This window comes from Patiria miniata, unplaced genomic scaffold (genome assembly GCF_015706575.1).
Source record: "Patiria miniata isolate m_02_andy unplaced genomic scaffold, ASM1570657v1 HiC_scaffold_20, whole genome shotgun sequence".
NCBI lineage: Eukaryota > Metazoa > Echinodermata > Asteroidea > Valvatida > Asterinidae > Patiria > Patiria miniata.
This window is the reverse complement of record NW_024037059.1, coordinates 19,187,588-19,208,694: the sequence shown is the minus strand read 5'-3', so window position 1 is coordinate 19,208,694 and position 21,107 is coordinate 19,187,588. Positions and strand designations below refer to the sequence as shown.

Genomic DNA, 21,107 nt, shown 5'->3' with positions numbered 1-21,107 from the left:
CATCGTCCAAATAACTGTCGAGAAGCAAATCTTTCTTCAGTACTGGTAGCCTCCGTATGTGCGTAGCGATGTTTGTCGCTGGTAACGCAAAAGTCAAACTGTTGATATGTGAATAACAACTATTGCTTTCAGATCACCTGAATACGGGCGATTCACAATGTAGTGCGCCACCAAGAGTTTGCCACGGAGGGTTCATTTTTCCTAGTGCATTGTGGGAGATGGTCGACAAATTCGCAGCGCGGGACATTTGAAATTGTTCATTTTTTTTCAGTCAGTAGTGTCGCAAGCCTATGATTCAAGTATATGTTTGCCCTTTTCTTTTCTTGTTATCATTATGGTGTTTTGTTGTAAGGCGGCAGAACGCTATGCCCCAATCTATAACAAATTAGCTCCAGTTGTCGACTGACACTCACTCAGTGGGCCATGTTTTGTCGACCGTAAAGTTGAAAAATGGACTCTCCATGGCAAACTCTCAGTGGCGCACTGCATTGTCAATCCCCCAAATTCACACACAGCTGTACTCTGTGCTTCAGATACGAACTTGCTGGAATGGGGATAAAAGTTTGGGTACAGCAGAATATTTTAACTGCAATCTTAGCCAAAATGTGCCCTCCAGACACCATTCCGGTACTTAAGAGTGCTCTTTGCTCATCAAGTTACAGATTTTCCCAAATACTTTGCCAAATTGAGGTTCCCAATTGTTCCTTTTGATCTTTTTTTTCTTCACAGCTTGGGACGAGGACCAACCCAATGACGCAGATACTGGGCTCATAGAGGAAAACTGCGCCCTGATCTACAACAACGAGAAGTGGCGAGATGTCTCCTGCAAGGCACGGGCCTCTCATCTGGTCTGTCAGCTGGAGAGTCGTCGGGAATTTCTGTGTAGGTTTCCAAGCAAGTTACTCATTAACCCTAGCCTTCCGAAGTCCTCCAAACTCCCTTCATTGCACTACAGGGTGCATGCATGACTTTCAAAATCTAGGATATGAAAGCCCAATTCATAAGCTTTCTTTTAGTACAAGAATCATTCAAATCATTCATGTACTTTTCAAGTTACAGAATTTTAAACACAACCACCATTTTAAAGATCTATCCACGGATCACAAAAAAGATGTGTGTTCTTTCAGCAAAACGAAAACAGTTCACACACATCCTTATGTGATTTGTTTTCGATTTGCTGAAAGAACACTGAACTTTTTTGTGATCCATGGACAGAACCTTAAAACGGTGGTTTGAATGAATCTTGTACTGAATGAAAGCTTATGAATTGGGCTTTCATATCCCAGATTTTGAAAGTGCTGCATGCAGAACTTCACTAAAACAATGGTCCCGACATTTGGGTTTCGTTTTTTTTTACTCGCCCTGTAGTGGAGGATTTTGAAGGATTGAGGCTGTATGACACACATTTGTCAGTTGATTTTTGGAGGATGCATTGTGTCAAGCAAAGAGCTCTGCCTTTGGATACATCGGGGTTGTGTACCTTGTGTTGTTTATATTTAGCAAGACATAAATGACACCTAGTAGGCCATCAGCCTTGGTCCAAAATGTTGGCCACCGGTATCAAATGAGGGGAATAATCGTCATAGCGATTTTTGGCACGGTATACACCTCCAGAGTTGGAAAATATCCGATAGCATTGCAGCGGTGGCAGCTTTTTGGGTGTTATCACCCTTTTTTTCAAAATGTCCATCAAAACGCTTGTTACCACCATGGGCGTCGCGAGGGGGGGGGCAAGGGGGGCGCTTGCCCCCCCCCCTGGAAAAGCCAAAAAAAAAAAAAAAAAAGGAAGAAAAAGGAAGAAAAAAAAAAGAAAGAAAGAAAGAAAAAGAGGCGCGAAGTCATAGTTGTGTAAATTTAATGGGTGGGGGGGGGGGGGGCAAAATGTCCCTGCCCCCCTCTTAAACTAATAAATTGAGAATTTGTTGAGAAATACAAGAATTTTTTGGGAAAAATATATGTTCTGCCCCCCTCTAGAGAAAATCCTGGCGACGCCCATGGTTACCACTCTAGGGGCGATATAAATTGCGCATGCGCACTATAATCATTTATGCCCTGATTTGATAATGACCAAACACCAGGCTGATGGCCTATAGATTATACTTGGAATCATCCACACTTGCTATCGATATCATCTGCAATGCCTCAAAGTGTTAACAGTGATCGTTGGAGGATTTTGCACGATTGAGGCATCACCCCTCCAATGAATAAATTCAAGTAATAATCGAAGATTTTGGAGGAATGAGGATGCATCCTACTGGTAGCAAAAAAGGGTGAAATTTGAAAATGAAAATGTGATTTCTAGAGAGAAAGCATAAGTGTATACTTTTTTTGTGAAACAAAATCGGGTGAGTGTAGCACTAATGAAGAAGTAAATGAAAATATAAATTTAAGTAGTGCTCACCAGTTATTGCTTTGCCGAATTTTTGGACCTCTTGTCCTTCAGGTTGCAATGAGGAGCTTGATTTTGATGCCACGGGAGAACAGCGTTCAGACACTGTTCCTGCTCCTTCTGCATTGTTGGTTACTCATATCCCATTTCCTTCCCTCAGCTCCATTCCAGAAATGTCATGATGTCGTACAGCCCCATCCATACTTCGCCAACTGTATCCAGAACCTGTGTTCTACCCTACCAGACGACGACAAGCTGTGCTCATCCCTGTCAGCATACGACAATATCTGCCAACTCAATGGCGTTGACAATGGGCTGTGGCGATCCAGGAATTTCTGCCGTAAGAAAATTCAAGTTCTTACGAAGGGGGTTGTTGTTGTTGTTGTTGAGTATACAGTGCCTTTTCAAATACATCGGGGGAGGGCAAAACAAAAAAGAAATCTACATTTCTTAGGACTTGTGATCTGTGATTACTTAGTTGCTTTAGAGGATTCGTTGGTCAAAACGATGGTTGAAACGAATTGAATTTGTTTCTCTAAGGAAGAAAATTCAGGGAGGCAAAACCTCTCAGTAAAACAATTGATATATCTGTCAGTTATTGTATCAAATAAACTACAAATGGGAAACTGACTGGGTGCATTTATAATAATAAAAAAGTTGAACAGAAAAAATTGAATTGACTAGGATAGTCAAATTCTTTTTTCAACACTACAATTATTAGTATCGTTTCGGTTTGCAGTAACACCATGTGGTAATAACTACTGCTTAGAAGATATTTAGTTCTGAAAAGAACTTGTCCTGCTTATTGTCAACTTTCGCTAAGTAGTTTTTGTTCTGATAAGAACAATCCTGCTTTAAGTTCTAAAAGAACTTGTCTTTGGTCTCAACTGTTCTTATCAGAACAAAAACTACTTAGTGAAAGTTGATAATAAGCAGGACAAGTTCTTATCAGAACTAAATATCTTCTAAGCAGTAGTTATTACCACATGGTGTTACCGCAAACCAAAACGATACCAATACTCCACCATGCGAAGCCTCAAATCTTATTTACAGTGATTATTAATTATTTTGACAATTTCCAATTTTTTTCTTTCGTATTCTCAGCGCTGGAATGCCCGGAGGGTGCCACCTTGAGTGAGTGTGTCAGCCCTTGCCCACCGACTTGTGCCGAGCCCGACAGATCCTGTGCGTTACCCTGCCGGCCCGGCTGCGCGTGTCGCGAGGGAACGGTACGGCAAGGGCCTAAATGCGTACCCAGGGAAGAGTGCGGCTGCTTCATGGCAAGCATGGGCCGCTTCATTGAGGTATGGTCACACAAAAACCCAAATATTATAGAAGGAAAGTGTTGGTTTAGTAATGACTGATTAAAATCATTAGTTGGAGAGACAAAATCGTTGTGCTTGTGATGTGCACACCTTTATTAGGAACCTCATTATGAACAAAAACTTGATGTGAAATGTTTTTGATATAATAAATAATCAGTTATCGACCATAAAACTGCAAGTATTAACCTTTTTCAGAATAAATAGTGCTCCAAGTTAGTGACATATGCTACATGCCCATCAATAACTTTCGATTAAATAGATCTTGATTGTTTAATACAGATGAAACCCCGTTCAAAGTTGTAATTCCCATTTGTGATTTTGCCTCGCCTAATAGCCTCATTCGTAGTAATCAGAAATCTTTTTCTCTCTCATCGTCTTGTGTTGCAGCCGGGGGATTCCATTTTCAAACCGGACTGCGAGGAGCTGTGCCACTGTCTGCCCGGCGGGACGCTGGATTGCCAGGAAGCCAACTGTACTGATAATGCCACGTGTGTTGCCCACGAGCGGACTCCGGGCTTTACCTGCCAGTGTGATGAGGGTTTCGTTTTCATGGACAACGAATGCCAACGTGAGTCCAATTCAGAAAAGTTCCTTTTTTTTTATATGACAAAAATTCAGACTGCTCCTTCTTAATGACTTTTATCCCTTTTCAAGTTACAAAGAAAAAGGCAAACCAATGTTTGATTGATCACTAAATAATCCTTTTTGATATAACGACCACAAAAGGAAGTGTCAAGTTTTGCTAGTAATCAAGACGAGATTGAACAAAGAAATTGGCAGGAGCAAGATTGGAACCCAAGGATTCTGGAAGACCATACCGGTGCTCTACCAACTTTGCTATCGAGTTCTATGTCCATGGTTGCCCAACATTTCGTCGCTTTTTGTTCAGATTTGGTGACTTCCAACGATGGGCATAAAAGCTGAGTTAGTAGAGCACTAGTATATTTTCTTACGTAGCTCCATCATTTACCCCTGAAAATATCACCGATAATAATATTTCCTTGTTGAATTCTTCTTTGTCGCAGCTGACGCATGTGCCGGTGTAGAGTGTGCCAATGGAGGACGATGTGTAGCCCTTCATGAAGAGTACAGTTGCTTCTGTGAGAGAGGCTGGACGGGAGACCACTGTGAAGAAGGTAAGAGTTACAAAATGATCGTCTTTTAGGGGAAAATACAACATTTGCAAACATCAAAAAACGATATGATCAAATTATCATGAAATACCTTACTGAATTGTTAGGGACTGACAGTCTAAAGCATCCTGTAAAATCGTGGCTCCTGGTGTGCTGACATTTTCAAGAAAAACTGTATTTTTCCAACGCTGGTCGGCTGACCAGCGTCGGAGAAAACTGGCTTTTTTCAAAAATTGTTCTTCATTTTTCATATTTAGTTATTCTGACTTTTTTTGCAATTGATCACACACCTGTGAAGGGATACAAGCCTGCTAGACTGATTTTCTGACCTTACAATTCCCCAAATTGTATTAATTGCTCCATTTCATTTTAAGTGGGTTCAGGGAACCAGACTACAAGAACTTGATAGGTTTTCTTGGTTTTTCCAGCATCTACTAGCCCAAAACGTGAAACAAGTCATTTTAACAATATTTGCTATAACATGCTAATCCTCCAAATCCATTTATATCTGAAAATTGAAGCAAAAGCAAATGTTGTACATTCCCTTTAATGCTATGGCATCTAGTACAAAATGGATTGAATAACTTGGATTTGGAGAAAAAAAATTGCATTAGAAGTAGAGATCAGCCTTGAAGCAAACCTTAAAGCTACAGTCCATCATTTGCAGCTATCCAAAAAGTAACTGGCATAATTATTGTCGAAAAGCATACTTGGTTTAAAGATAATAATGGGACTAAACTCCCTGTGAAATGATTCTTTCTGGCAAGCTGTCATTTTGAAGGAAAAGGTGAAAGAAGGCCTTTCCAAGACGCATCGTTGGAAATTTCCATTATTTGTTCTTTTAAACGAAATACAAATAATGGTGTACCAATCTTTGATTACAGAGGAAGGATGGTGCCAAGTCCATGGCTTCTCACACTACCGCAGCTTCGATGGTAAGGACTTCAACTTCTTTGGGGATTGCGTTTATCACCTGGCCGGCCACTGCGGTCAAGACGTCACGGAACCTGTGTTCTGGATCTTGGGTAAGCCCGAGAGACACGTGCTGCAGAGGGACGTTGCCTCCTTGTACTATGTGGAGATCCACATCGATGATCAGGTAAGATTCTTAATACGTTAGTCGATGAGGCTTATTCTGGAATTCACATCCTTAGATTCAGATGTGGAGCGCCGTGGTCTGGAGCATTGAATTTGTGGTCTGCGGGTAATTCTGCAGGTTGTGGGTTCGAGTCCAGCCTGGGGTCATGGTGCATGTGCATGATAACTGAACATCACAAAAAAACCACAGTTGTACGAATTCTAACAGTAAATGTATTTACGTACATGTAAAAATTGTCATTTCTTCCTATCTCATCAAAAGGTCTTCCAACTTTGGTGGGATAACGTTGTCACAGTGGACGGTGTTCGCAGGAACCTCCCGATAACGGCATATGAAGGAATCCGTGTTGAGTTGGTCGGAAACACAGTGGTAGGTTGATACAGGAAGATATGCTCTTCAACAATTCCTCTGGTTTGTTTCGAAATGATTGCCATATTTGTTGGGATGTTGTCATTCCAAATCACGCATTTTGGTAGTACGCCATTATATATAACACCGCTTTACTAAGCATTTTGCTGTGACATAAATTCTCCTTGGCAGCCAAATTCTGAGTTCAGTTATGACAAGCATTGGTTGCTTCAAAATCGCAATAAGAAATGACAGTTATAAAATCTTTTGTGGACCCACATTTTTGCCGTTTCACACTAGAGCCTCTCAACCTGGGTTGAACTCAACCCTGAGCAAACCCGGGGTTAAGTTTGTTATTTTTCAACCCCGTGTTCATCCATGCAGCATTTCACACTTTTTTTGTGCAAACCAACCTTATTTCACTCGGCTGCTTCTGTTTTGAACACTGGGGAGAGTTTCAACCCTGGGTTGAAAATCTCAACCCTGGTTTGGAGCAGGGTAAAGTTCAACCTGGGGTGAAATCAATCTCAGGGTTGATGCAGGGTTGAAAAATGTCAAGTGTGAAACACTGCATGTTTTCAGCCCTGGGTCAACCCCGAGATTTGTCTAGTGTGAAAAGGTGTACTCTATAGAATGACATTCTCCTGTATTTCAACGCCAAATTGGAAAGAGTTCAAAATATTGTTGACATTCTTAGTTTATTTTGTTTTCCTGACTCCGTTTTTTTCCCCTTAGGTATTGCACTTAGTGGACGGTTTGTGGGTGTCCTGGGATGGCTACAGTAACGTCAACATTCGCCTGTCGGAGCGTTTCAAGAACAAGACCTGCGGTCTTTGCGGCAACTTCGACGGAGACGAGGAGAACGACTTGGTGCCCAAGGATGGCAATGAGGTAAGGGAATTGGAATCTTGCTCAATGAAGAATTTGCAGTGAACTAATTCAAGCACACTGCTGTCGCACCACAATGCTGTTTCTAGCAGTTTAATACAATAACACATTTGTGACCGGCTCAACAAAAAAAGGGCATTATGTCGCAAAAAAAAGTGAAATTGAGTTAAATACAAAGTTGGAAAGCCCACAATGTAAGCTTTGATTTGGTATATATTAGAGCTCCATAGCCCCCTCCCGTTCTGGAGATATGATGTGTTGCATATTAATTACTACCTTGGAGTTCAAATTACACAACTAAGAAAACAGGCTTTGAAATAGCTGGCTTTGTTGTAGAACAATAGAACGATGCACACAAAATGGTTGTTTTTTCCACTTTATTCATCAAAATTAATATTTCTGTGCATGAAACCTGAAACTGTAGGTATTAAAGATGTCATTCATGACAAAAAATGAAAATCACATTTTAACGAAATGTTCACCCTCTGTTTGCCCATTTTTGTGGAGCTGGTCACATTTGTTTCCTTTCATCGCTGGATTAAGACTTTTTTTACTTCGAATTGTTTTTTTCTCAGGTTGTAAGCCCGGCTGAATTTGGCAACAGTTGGGTGCAGAGTGATGAGAAGTGTCATCCTGACGAAGGAAACCTCAGCCCAACGTTTTTCAGAGACTCCTGCGGGGACAGATTCGCGCAGGTGATGGGCATCTGCACTGGATTGATGGCGCATTTGTCTGGTAGGCATTCCTCATGGAAGTCTGTATTTTCTCTCTGAATTTGCATATTTTTAGGGTTTGGTACAGAAAGTAATCAGAAGTATGTGAACATAGAAGTTAGCCCTAATAATTCAAGACTACAAATAAAAATGATATTCAGTGTTTCTTTTTTTTGGGTTACAAAATTGTCATTACACGAATTTCAAATTGTCAATAGTGGACCATGTGTCGACGATTGCCAGTGCTTACATACTCGCACACCCTTAACCCCCCCTCCCCCACATTTTTGACAAGCCATTGGATCATCCCCCACCCCCCATTTTTTTGTACTGAGAAAATGTTAAGAAATGGCTCTTTTGATGTATTAAGCATAAAATGGAGCGCTGTTTTCATTTCTGTCCTACAGAGCCCTGCGGTGGTCCTGATTTCCTGCATTTCTATGTCCATGGCTGTATTGCGGACATCTGCTTATTCGGTGATTCTCATTACGGATGTTCCTACGCTGCTGCGGCTGTAGCGGCATGCAAGGCCCGAGGGGGTAGACCAGCAGCGCGTGAGATGCTCCCACAACCCTGCCGTAAGTTCAACCATTTTCTCAGACAACCATCTTTGTCTGAGTCGGGCAGTGCTATTGTATAGGGTTACCCTGTAGCTCCAATGAACGGGCTCCATCCGGCCCATTGTGTAGAGTGATGCATGAGAAGACTTCCAGTGAGTAACCACCCTGCAACAATTGAAAGGAATTTATGTGTGCTCTGCGAACAGCTTTACGTAGAATACAAACGCAGATATGCAAATAGCCGTACAAATTGCCGTCCAAAATTTTCGAGTTTTCCATGGGTTTGTGCATTAGCATGGATCGCCCAGCAGGCATCACTTTGTAACTCTATGATTATAAACCATCTTCTCTATGTTTGGAGTGAGTAGCCAATGTGGACCATCAGGCCAGCGTTTAACTCCTGTTTCCGTAGCATGAAACAACTGGGAATATTTCTACTCCCCCTGGATGGGATGCTAGTCTATCGCAGGTTACTCCCCAGCTAATGCCGGTGCCCGTTTATACTCCTGGGTGGAGAGAGGCAAGTGGGGGTCAAGTAGCTTGCCCAAGGACACAACATGTAACCAGCAGCTGGATTCAAAACCCCTTACCCTCTGATTACGAGTCACGAACCCTAACCACTAGGCCACACTCCCCACGTAATGTTTGTGCCTGTTCTTAAATGTATCCCAGGTGCGGAATGCCCGGCCAATTCAGACTACAGCTTCTGCACCAGTCCCTGCCCACGCACCTGCGACGATGTACGCGGACTCGGCCGTCCGCCGTGCGAGGAAAAGCCGTGCGTGGAGGGCTGCCAGTGCAAGGAAGGATTCGTGAGGAGCGGCCCGGAGTGCGTGCCTGAAGACAAGTGTGGTTGCCGAGATAGCGCGTTTGGTGCTGCTTACTATCTGGTAAGCTGTTCTGGTATCCATACTCTTCAAAACTCAACACTGCCAGTTCTGGGCTCGTTTTTGTAACTGTTATAAGGGTGTGGTCTAACGGTGGAGCACAGGATTCATGATCAAGAGGTTGTGAGTTCAAGCCTCATCATGGCCATGCGTGTTGTGCCCTTGAGTAAGGTGCTTTACCTCAATTACTCCTCTCAACCCAGGTGTTAAATGGGTACCGGCATTATTCAATGCTGGGAAGGTAACAGACTCGCTGTGGAGGAGGTGTAGCGATCCCCCCACAGCAGCATATGAGTCTGGCCCAAACGCTAAACGAAAGAGAGATGGGCACTCCGTTCCTGTGAACACAGGTTCGTCCCTTTACCTTTTATAAGGGTGCACACATGTCAAAATGCCTAAACCCATCCGCCGAGCTCATGAATAAAAGTTATATCCTCAAAATATTCTACAGGGCGAGTCAAAAAAAGCGGAACCAGAACCAGAACCAACAAATATATTTCATATTTAGAAAAATATGTAGCACCAAAATTAATAATGACTGGAAGCCAATTTCAGAAACTACATTTAGAAGAAAAAATAGCTGAAATTGCTCAATCCATTCAAAGACTATCACCATTTTTAAATGACCCTAAAACCTGTTTTGCCCAAAACAAAGCTATTGTTTGGAACAACAAAGAAATTGACACAGAATACTTGTTTCAACAACTGTCAACAACTGTAGTACACAATATCTTTATTAACAACCCTGCTTAGGCAAACAATATGATTTATTAATTCCATTTTTTTAAAAGACGGGCCTTCAGTAGAACTTTGTTGAATATTTTTTAACTTTTAAACTGAGATTTTATCGCTGGTGATGTTTTTAGACAATTTTGATGACGATTCTTGAAATCACATTTTTGGACGAAAGAGGTTTTAGGGTCATTGTGTTTAAATGGTGATATTCTTTGAACGGATTGAGCAATTTTAGTAATTTTTTTCATCTAAAAGTAGCTTATGAAATTGGCTTTCCAGTCATCATTATTTTTGGTGCTGCATATTTTTGTAAATATGAAATATATTTTTGGGGTTTGGGTTCCGCTTTTTTGGACTCGTCCTGTATATTAGAGAGTTCTGAGAGCCATAAAATTGGGGAATTGAAGAGATATTTCGTGATTCACATGAACAGCTACAGTAGCGGGGAAGTCTTCACCCGAATTCTTAATACTTGTGCCTTGTGTCCTTTCCCCTATCATGGAAAACAAAAGGATGATGAGGAATTTGTACGTCGCGGCTGCAAGGAGAAGTGTGAATGCGACAACGGTGCTATCACCTGTGAGCCTATGGAATGCCATTGTGAAGCTGAGTGCAGTGCTGATTATTACGGCCGGTACGGTTGTCACTGTGAACATCCATACGTTGGGGATGGTTTGATCTGCACAGGTAAGTTAAGTTCACTGGCAAGTCAAACCCTGAACTCGTAATCATGTGACATAATCATGTGACGTAATCATGTGACATAATCATGTGACATAATCATGTGACATAATCATGTGCTGATGAATATGGCCGGTACGGCTGTCACTGTGAACATCCATACGTTGGGGATGGTTTGATCTGCACAGGTAAATGAAGTTCACTGGCAAGTGAAACCCTGAACTCCTAATCATGTGACATAATCATGTGACATAATCATGTGCTGATGAATATGGCCGGTACGGCTGTCACTGTGAACATCCATACGTTGGGGATGGTGTGATCTGCACAGGTAAGTTAAGTTCACTGGCAGGTCAAACCCTGAACTCCTAATCATGTGACATAATCATGTGACGTAATCATGTGACATAATCAACCCTAACCCATCAGTTCTTCTAGCAGCCCAAACCGCCCTGCCTCTAAATGTGAGCAGGATTACGTCAGCCAATGAAAACTTCTATTCATTTGCTCACCAGTTTTCATTGGTGGCTATGCCCTGGCCCACACCGCGTAATGGGGAATTTTTTTTACTGTCGGGCAAAATAGGACCAAGTTATGGGGACTTTCTGATGTCCCCGCAGCATTTTCGGTCCCCACAAATATCTCGCACAGACAAGTGTATCCTACAACTAAGGAACAAGACTGTGTTAATATTCAGCACCCCGGACTCAAGAACCATTGAGTTTCAAGAAAATGGGTCTGGGAGCTAGACAAGCCACTTTGAAAAATTCCTAGGCATCACGCACATCTATAGACAAATCCTGGCACATTATCACCGTATACACACGTGGCCCCCTTTAATGGCGAAAGCATTGTGCAAGCTACTGCCTCGTGATTGATTATCTGGACTATAGCTAACACAGTGCTTTCGCCATTGAAGGGGGCCATCGTGATAGAAGTGACAGCATGCCCGATTGGTCTATACTCACTATGTCGCCTGAAACCGCCTGAGGACGCAGTATATATGGATTCTTTAGTGAATAAATACAATGCTAAACAAGTTGGCACGGGTGTTAATAAGGAACTGTTCATCAATGTAAAAAGCGACCACTGCGCGCATAATTATTTGTCGAAACATTTACAGGTACAATGTGTACAGGTTCCGTTTTCTAACTGATATATCAGTTCTCTTTCCCTAGTGAGTACAATTCAGAACCTTTGCCAAAACACAACATTTGTCAAGATTTGTCGGAGGACAGATTCCCATTATTTAATTTCTTTGTTTTATTACAGTCAAGTTGTATTTTTCTTTGTTATGAAAATTTTCAAACAAGTTAAAATTCAAATAAAATTGTCGTTCCAGATGTTGTACATCCATGATTTTTATGCTTTCCCATTTTTAAAGGGAAAATACAACATTTGCAAACATCAAAAAATAAAACTACCAAATCATTTTGAAATACCTTGCTGGACTGTTAGTGAATGACAGTGTAAAGCATCCTGTAAAATCATGGCGCCTGGTATACTGTCATTTTCAAGAAAAGTGGTATTTTTGTATCAATTTCCAACGCTGATCGGCCGACCAGCGTTGAAAAAAACTGGCTTTTTTTCAAATACTGGCCCCAGTTGACCATCGCACTTGTTTGCAATCGATTACACACCTATGGACGTGTACAAGCCAGCTAGACTGGTTCCCTGACCTTACAATTCCCCAATGTATGTAAACTGCTCTGTTTCTTCTTAAGTGGAGTCAGGGAACCAGACTACAGGAAAATGATTGTTTTTCTTGGTTTTTATAGCATTTTCAAACCCAAAACTTAAAAAAAGTCAGTGTAACTATATTTGCTATATATTTCCAACCCCCCAATTCCATCCATTTCTGAAAAATACAGCAAAAGCAAATGATGTATATTCCCTTTAATTAAATGCATCAAGACTTTCTAAAACTAATTATTTTTTTACATAATCTTCAATGTCTTGTTATTCTCTATATATTCAAGACATGTGTTGTTGTTTTTATCGTTTTTCAGTTGACCCTTGCTACAGTAATCCGTGTGTTAACCACGGCAAGTGCACAGTTCAGGCTGACTTCAGCTACGTGTGTGTCTGCCCGCCCCAATGGACGGGACGGAACTGCGAGAAAGGTGTGTTGTTGTTACTTCTTCATTTCACTCACAGCTTCAACTTCTGAACAACTAAATTGACTTCTGGACTCATTAACTCAAATAAGAAAACTTGTTTTCAAATACAATTAAAAATTTCAACTTAAACTAGCACCACTCGAACAGAGACATTGATACAAATGGGGACCGCCAACGTAGGGCTGGATAGCTCAGATGGTAGAGCACCGGAACGGCAATCCGGAGGTTGCAGGTTCAAACCCACTCCAGTGTCTTTCAAGGGCGGATCCAGAACTCACTTTTTTTGGGGGGGGGGCCAAACAAAATTTTGGTCGCTCAAAAAGTGAGTCCAAAAATTACGGCGAGGGGTTCGGGGCCCGGGGCCCACTTAAGGGCCTCGAAAAAATTTTGGATTCTAGATGCTCTGTGGTGCGATCTGAGGCAGTTTCTGACCACTTTAACCAAATTATTTTGAGGAAAAGATGGTGGTGTACACAGTGCCCGCCTTTATGACGACGTCACTTAAAAAAAAAAAATGGGTTTGTTTTTGGAGAGGCGGGCATGGCCCCAAGTTGGCCCCCCTGGATCCACCCTTGGTGTCTTTGTACTTTAATCCAAGTAAAATTTGTAATGATAATTTAGTAGGCTACTTTCGGGGTGAATGCAAAATGATCCTAATTGCTTTTCGAGTTTACCGAGTCAATTTCTGACCGTGAAAAATATTTTAAATTTAAAAAAATAATTCCTTCTTCCAGAGCAAAAAGAATGCAGTGTCTACGGCAGTCCCCAGCACTTCTCTACCTTTGACGGAGCCAACTTCAACTTCTTTGGCGAGTGCCTGTACACACTGGCTGCTGACTGTGCCGAGGAGCCTTGGTTCCGAGTCTTGATCCGCAACGAGCCCACGCAGGGCCGACCGGGGCTGACCAAAGTCAAGGATGTCTACGTGCACATTGGCAGCGACGGACCGGTAAGCAGAATTGTATCCACTCCATTCACAAGTACCCCCTCACCGGCAAAGAAAGTACAGTTGGGGGGTGACCGACTGACGCCATCTTGCCTGACTGCAATTTTGCCGCGACGCGCGGCCGCCGCCAGCACTGCGTGTACATAGTACTACTGAATCTTCTGGTGTACGTGCGTCGCACACAAGGAACGGTGCGCGTCAACCAGCGAAATGTCCCCCCATGGGACATCATTGCTAGGTAAAAGAGCGCCCTTTTGATTGGTGCACGGAGCCCATAGAACGTTTTAGAGGGATATCCAGAAGGGGGAGTGGTCTGTGTAACGCAAGGCCGGATCATAAGAAAGCGTGAACGTGAACACGAATTTGCGACGTCATGGAAAGTATACCCGTTGCAAACTCACAAAAGTTGCACACATGTTACTCCAGCAGGTGTCACAGCAATAGTCTTACAGTGCTTGCCAGTGTGATGCAGTTCAGTTTGCCAGAATTCTTAGTCGGAGTTTTTGTCCCATTTTCAGGTATTTGGCCTCCATCAACACAAGAAAGTAACAGTCAACAAGCGGCCAGTCAGTTTGCCTTATGGCGAGAATGGCGTCCACGTTGTGCCTGGCCAACAGTTGGTGAGTCCATTTTAGAAGATATCCCCAAAGTTGGAAACGATCCATCGCTTGGAACATTGCTGGTGTTTTTTTTTAGAATTTGTAACTGTTAAGATTATTTAGAAGCAGTGCTGTAGTCGACTCCATCACAAGTCCCTGCAAGTCCATCGCAAGTCCTCCAGTTCCAATCCAACTCACAAGCTATGCAAATGAGCTTTGACAAAGGCATTCTTTGTTACTGTTCATCCACTGTAACTTGTGACTGGACTCGTGATGTGCTCCACATTCTTGGGTTAGAAATTTAACTCTCATGAATTATTTTAGCATGTATTTATATCTCCCCCCTTCTCACCCCCTCCACTCCCCACCCCCGTGCTGTGCAGTTGTTGACCACTCCCTTCGGGTTGAACGTCCGATGGAACGGGTATTTTGAAGTGGATGTGTGGCTGGACGCTACTCTGTTGCGTAACATCTCCCTGTGCGGACTCTGTGGTAACGCCGACGGGGATTCGGCCAACATTCTGGACGAGACACCGGATGGAACAAGGGTGAGTCGGATCTCTTCAGTATGCAAATCTCCTTCACATTCGGCTTCCTGTGGGAGTTTTAGCTCGGTGGCAACTATTAGGCCGTCAGCCTCAGTCCAAAATTTTGGCCACCGGTATCAAATGAAAGGAATAATCGTCATAGCGATTTTTGGCAAGGTATACACCTCCAGAGTTGGAAAATATGCGATATCATTGCAGCGGTGGCAGCTTTTTGGATGTTATCAACTTTTTTTCAAAATGTCCATCAGAATGCTTGTTACCACTCTAGGGGCGGTATACCTTGCGCATGCGCACTATAATCATTTATGCCCTGATTTGATACTGACCAAACCCCCAGGCTGATGGCCTATATGCATTTCTGAGAAAACAGGGAAAATATTTGCAGCTTGTTGTCGGATCTCATAACTGGATTCTATTGCTAAAGCATGTTAAAAAAAAGTGTGCCGGCTGGCACACTTTTTTTTAACCGCCTTCAATCAATGTTTTCTTCCAAAACATTTTGGGAGGAATGATTTCACAGGGTATTTGGTACCATCCCCATCTTCACATTGAGAAAGATTTTTCTCATTAAATCATTAGGTCCGTTTTCGCATTTTTTGCCACTCTTCCGAAGTGCCTTTAAGCAATTCTCTTGGTTGTTTTCCCCTGTGTTCATTTAGGTCAGCAATTCAGTGGACTTTGGTTACAGTTGGAGGGTGCCTGACGAGGAGTGTCCCGATCGCGGCAGTGACTTACAGGATGCATGCAACGGGGACATTCAACTGGCCGCAGCAACGATAACTTGTCAAATCATCGTCGATGCAAACGGTTAATGTTCCCACATATTTAAATGCAAAGTTATTTGCTTAAAGGGAATATACAACATTTGCAAACATCAAAAAATATCACTACCAAGTTTTAACAAAATACCTCACTAGGATGTTGGTAAATGACAGTCTAAAGCACCCTGTAAAATAATGGCACCTGGTGTGAAGTCATTTTCAAGAAAATGGTATTTTTGTATAAATTTCCAACGGTGGTCAGCCGACCACCGTTGGAAAAACCTTACTATTTTTCAACTACTGCTCCAAATTCACCATTTTTTCACTCCAAATTTTGTTTGCTATTGGTAACATGTTAATGAACGGGTGCAGGCCAGCTAGACTGGTTCCCTTACCTTACAATTTTTCGGCATCTATAAATTGATCCATTTTATCTTTAGTGGAGTCAGGGAACCAGATTTCTCCACCATTTGTTGGATTCTTGGTTTTTCCAGCATTTTCGAACACAAAACTTCAAACATGTCAGTGGAACAATGTTTGATCTATTTTAGTAACCCCTCAAATAGTTCATTTCTGAGAATTACAGCAAAAGCCAATGATGTATATTCCCTTTAAAACCCAGTTGTCCTTATACCGCCCGGTTTCCCCGCCACAACTGCATGGTTTAACCAGGGAGTAAATTGAAATAAAATACAATGTATTACAATGTAATACAAGTGCTAACAGGTTAAGCTGTTATTACAACTGTATATGAAATTGTAATTACTACTTATAGTTTCCCCTGCTTTTGCCCAGGGTAAGACTTCATTAATTATTTTGAGTCGATTAATGTAGCACAGGATTATTCGAACCTCACATCTTGGGAAAAACAGAACGGAAGGATTGATTGCAGGTTACAATATGTGATGCGATCAAGCTAAATGAGTCATTTGTCGGGAGCTTTCCGTTGGAGATACAGACCAAAATAGGGCCACTTCATCACATCACTTCATCACATCAGGTGTTCCGACTTTCATAATTTTTGAACTAAAGATGGTATCAGCATGCGGATTTCACAGCAGTAATGCTAAGATTGTACTCTTTTCAAATCTGTAAAAAAAAAAAAAAATTGACCAGGGTCGACAAACGACTCATTTAGCTTGATTGCATCACATATTTAGATCATTTTAAGAGATCTGCACCCGATTTCACGAAGCGCTGCGACGCGTCGCAACTCAAGTTGCGACGCGTAACACGTCGCAACTTGCGACGCGTCGTATCTTCCATTTCACGAAAGTTGCGATGTGTTGAACGCGTCGTAAGTTCCTTGACAACGGCTTAAAACACGACGCAAGTTAAGACGTGTCTAGTGGATGTCGCAAAATAAGAAGAGTCATTTCTAACTCATTTTTATGCCACAAACATTACATTAACGAGATTATAATACCGAGACAATGTGTGTAAAGTTGTAAATAGAAAATTCACTGAATAATTATGAATTAGACCGGAATATTAGAGTTGAAATTTCAAAGTAGCTATACAGTCTAATGAGAGCTTGTAATCCTTCAAAATTGCATTGCACGGCCGCCATTTTGTTTTACGTTTTAACAAATTTCGAGCTGAGATCCGACGACTCTTTGTTGAATATCAGACGACTATTTACTGTACGCTGACTAAAGACATAAAACAGTCACCGAGTTGTGCTATAAATACACCTACGACGCCTCGCACTTACGACGTGTTTAGTGAAATGGATCGCAGGACGCGTCGCAGTTGCGACACATCGTAGGAGATACGACGCGTCACAGCGCTGCGATGCATCGTAAGTTACGAAGAGTTTGATGAAATCGGGTGCCGGTCATATTTCCTGCTAGGTCTCAATGACTGTGCATTCTGTTGCAAAGGAACATAGTCATACTTTGAAACAGGATATATCCGTAATTCTGCTGTCAATATAAATGGTGTCTCAATCAGTTGTTTTAGGGCTATGACTTTGGTTATCGCATGCATGCATTGTAGTGAATAGCCGTAGCCAAAAGACAAAACCTTTGATATGTCTTGTCCTGTTTTAACCCTCCAGGGCCATTCGGAGAGTGCATCGCACAGCTGGATCCCGCTGCGTACCTGGAGAACTGCATCTTTACAGCCTGTTCCTCTGGCGATCCTGAGGCCAGGTCCAACATCTGCAGCAGCCTACTGACGTTGGAGTCGGCTTGCTTGGACCGCTGGCTCCCTGTCGGTTTCTGGAGAGCGCCCGGCTTCTGCGGTTGGTTGACGAGTTTGATTTCCATTGGAAAATTGCTTACAATTTCTGATTATCATCGACAAAGAACAGTCCTCACAATTTGATATGAATTGGATAATTTATTTTAAAGTTATCTGGCTGGCAGTTTATCTGTGGCGAATGGCCTTTTGCGTATTGTCATACAACGGGGCTTGAATTTCAGCTTAAACTGTATTAGACTTTATCACACATTTTGTTGGTATACTTCTTCTTTCTCTCTTAATATTGTTGAGGCAGTTTTCATTTCAAATCTCAGTGTCCCACAGTTTGCCTGTTCAAACCACCCGAAAAAATGTTGCAACCTGACGTTACTTTTTTCTTAATATATCTTCTCAATAAGGGTCAGTCATTGCAAAAATGATGAAAAGGCATGAATCTGGGACTGAGAAACATTCCCAATTTTGTTAGGAAAATTGTCCTGACTCTCCATCAACTTCGTACACAACCACTGAAGTGGCCTCAGGATGCAACACTCTTTCCAAACCACCTTAAACATCATGCACGTCTGTCATTGTGTTTTTATGAATCTTTGTTGCTTTCCAAACTTCCCAGTGCCTCCATGTGGAAGAGATTCGCAGTTCAAGCCCAGCGCCCCCGCCTGCCCCAAGACCTGTCTGGGTTTCATCTCGGAGAGGAGCATGCCCTGTCCCTTCCCCAGCCAGGCAGGCTGCGTCTGTGACCCACACCTCTTCCTCAGCGGTGACGAGTGCGTCCCTAAAGAAGAGTGCGGATGTTATTATGATGGACAGTATCGCAAGGTGGGTTTCAAGATGGTCGCTCAAGATGTTTATGCTTTATGTTTATGGTGACACGATCTGTTTTAAAATGAATGTTTTACTTATAAATTTGATGTATTGTAATATTTAATGTAGAGAAAGTGTGCATAGACAATTCAGACCCTGTTGTTTCTTCTCCTTAATCTTGTTGTCGTCATGTTTATTTTCCCCTGAAATGTTGAAATAAGGGAATAAATGCGCGCTTGGGAGTTAGTAAATACTCTGTTTAAGACCAGTTGGAGTCTGGATGCTCATAATTACCCGGGCTGAAGGCCAGGGTATTATCAGCATCCAGACTGACTTACGACTGACTTATGATTGACTTGTGACTGACTGGTGATGGACTTGTGATTGACTGGTGATTGACTTGTGACTGGCTTATGATGGACTTGTGACTGACCTAAGATTTATATGTGATTGACTTGTGACTGACTTATGATTTACGTGTGACTGACTTATAATTGACTTGTGACTGACTGGTGATGGACTTGTGAAAGACTGGTGATTGAGTTGTGACTGGCTTATGATTGACTTGTGACTGACTTATGATTTACATGTGACTGACTTATAATTGACTTGTGACTGACTGGTGATCGACTTGTGAAAGACTGGTGATTGAATTGTGACTGGCTTATGATTTATATGTGATTGACTTGTGACTGACTTATGATTTACGTGTGACTGACTTATGATTGACTTGTGACTAACTGGTGATCCACTTGTGTCTGGCTTATGATTGACTTGTGACTGGCTTATGATTGAGTTGTGACTGACTTGTGATTGACTTGTGATTGACTCCTGATTTCCGACTGACTGGAGTACCACTCTTGCTTAAGACCTCCCCTGCTGTTCATAATATTGGTTCTTATATGATTCCCAATAGGTCCATGAGGTCTTCCTCGCTGACGAATGTGAACAAACGTGTACCTGTATGCCTGGCCACATGGTGGAATGCCGACGTTCTGGATGCCCAGAGGAGTCCAACTTCTGTGGAGTCAAGGAGGGAGTCTACGGCTGCCACTGCCGGAAAGGATTTGAAGACGACGGCTGTGGCGGATGCAGGGGTAAGTTTTGTCCACTTAAGGGGGGAAAGGCATGACATAATGAGGGGGAAGGGACTTGCTGAACACAATTTGAATCCGGGTTTTCATAGTGGCTCTCTTGGAATGCATACTTAGGTGCTGATTTCGGGTAGTCTTCCCGAGTAACGACAGTGCAGCAGTATCTTTTATAACACCTCACCCAAAGATTCTGTGTCTTGATTGGCCGAGAGCGAGTCACATGATACTTTCTATTTTTGCTATCTTTCTGTGCACGGCCAAAAGTACTATACCCGTAGCAACCAAAGTACTATACCATTAGCAACTAAAGTACTATTTCCACGACGCGGCATTTGTGTGCAAATGCATGCTGGTGTGCGCGTTGCACGCAGCGCATTTTGTTCCAAAGAGAGCGCGCCACAGAGTTGGGTTCAAACATTTCGCGAAGGGGTAGTTTGGAAGAGAGAAATACATTTTCCACCAATTTTGTATTGAAATTGAAGTTTAATTTAACTGTGTTCAGATTTAAATAATTTAAAATATTATAACCAAGCAGAATCTGTGGGTGAAGTGTTATAAAACAAATATTGAATGCTTTATCTCGTGGTGAAGTAAAACTAGCCTCCCTTGGTGATCCATGGAGCATTCTATTTTCCCTCGGCTTCGCCTTGGGAAAATAGAATGTCCATGGATCACCTCGGGAGGCTAGTTTTACTACACCACTCGAAGCATTCAATATTTGTATACTGTCCTGCATGGCAGTCTGTAGATATGATGCTTCAAGCCCCGTGACCAGCGGCGGCAGAACAGTTATGAAACTGGGGAGGGGGGGGGGGGGGATGGTATCACCAAAAAGGGGCACATCACCGAAAAGGGGCACTTGCTCAGTAAAAGGCATTTTCTGTCGGTGCAGCAGTGTATCCAGCATTAATTTTTTTGGCACATCCGCGCTGAAATATCAACAAGAATTTTTTTCACCGGACACTCTGTAAACTCAAATGCCCCCCAGGTTCCACCGCCCCTGCATGTATTCTGTTTCTTTGCTCCTGCGGCCGTGTTTCGGTGTCCAAACTATCAGCTTTGCTACGGGTTCGTTCTTGCTCGTGTAGTAGTGACCAGCCAAATGTGACGAGAGGGTGGTATTTGGCCAACAAAAATGTGAGGAGTTTTGGCAAAATGAGACAGAACTCGAAGCAGAGGTTGAAATGAGGGTTATGGGTTTTAGAAAAGAGGATCAAATTTGCCTTACAATCAAACCAACAATCTGTTTGAAAGTTTATCAACTTGTCAGAAAAG

At 42.4% G+C, this 21,107-nt stretch overlaps 1 protein-coding gene across 1 annotated transcript in view; it reads left to right on the top strand.

Moving 5' to 3' along the window:
- The window catches only part of LOC119727754 (IgGFc-binding protein-like), a 150,493-nt gene that overhangs the window by 104,045 nt on the left and 25,341 nt on the right, over positions 1-21,107 (top strand). Inside the window, 20 exon segments of the mRNA XM_038199799.1 lie at positions 730-882; positions 2,550-2,729; positions 3,494-3,693; positions 4,102-4,282; positions 4,740-4,850; positions 5,732-5,946; positions 6,208-6,315; positions 7,030-7,185; positions 7,758-7,917; positions 8,303-8,473; positions 9,128-9,345; positions 10,590-10,764; positions 12,768-12,881; positions 13,613-13,827; positions 14,343-14,444; positions 14,807-14,971; positions 15,631-15,778; positions 17,792-17,977; positions 18,548-18,753; positions 19,655-19,835. Of these exon segments, the coding sequence (XP_038055727.1) occupies positions 730-882; positions 2,550-2,729; positions 3,494-3,693; positions 4,102-4,282; positions 4,740-4,850; positions 5,732-5,946; positions 6,208-6,315; positions 7,030-7,185; positions 7,758-7,917; positions 8,303-8,473; positions 9,128-9,345; positions 10,590-10,764; positions 12,768-12,881; positions 13,613-13,827; positions 14,343-14,444; positions 14,807-14,971; positions 15,631-15,778; positions 17,792-17,977; positions 18,548-18,753; positions 19,655-19,835 (3,345 nt within the window).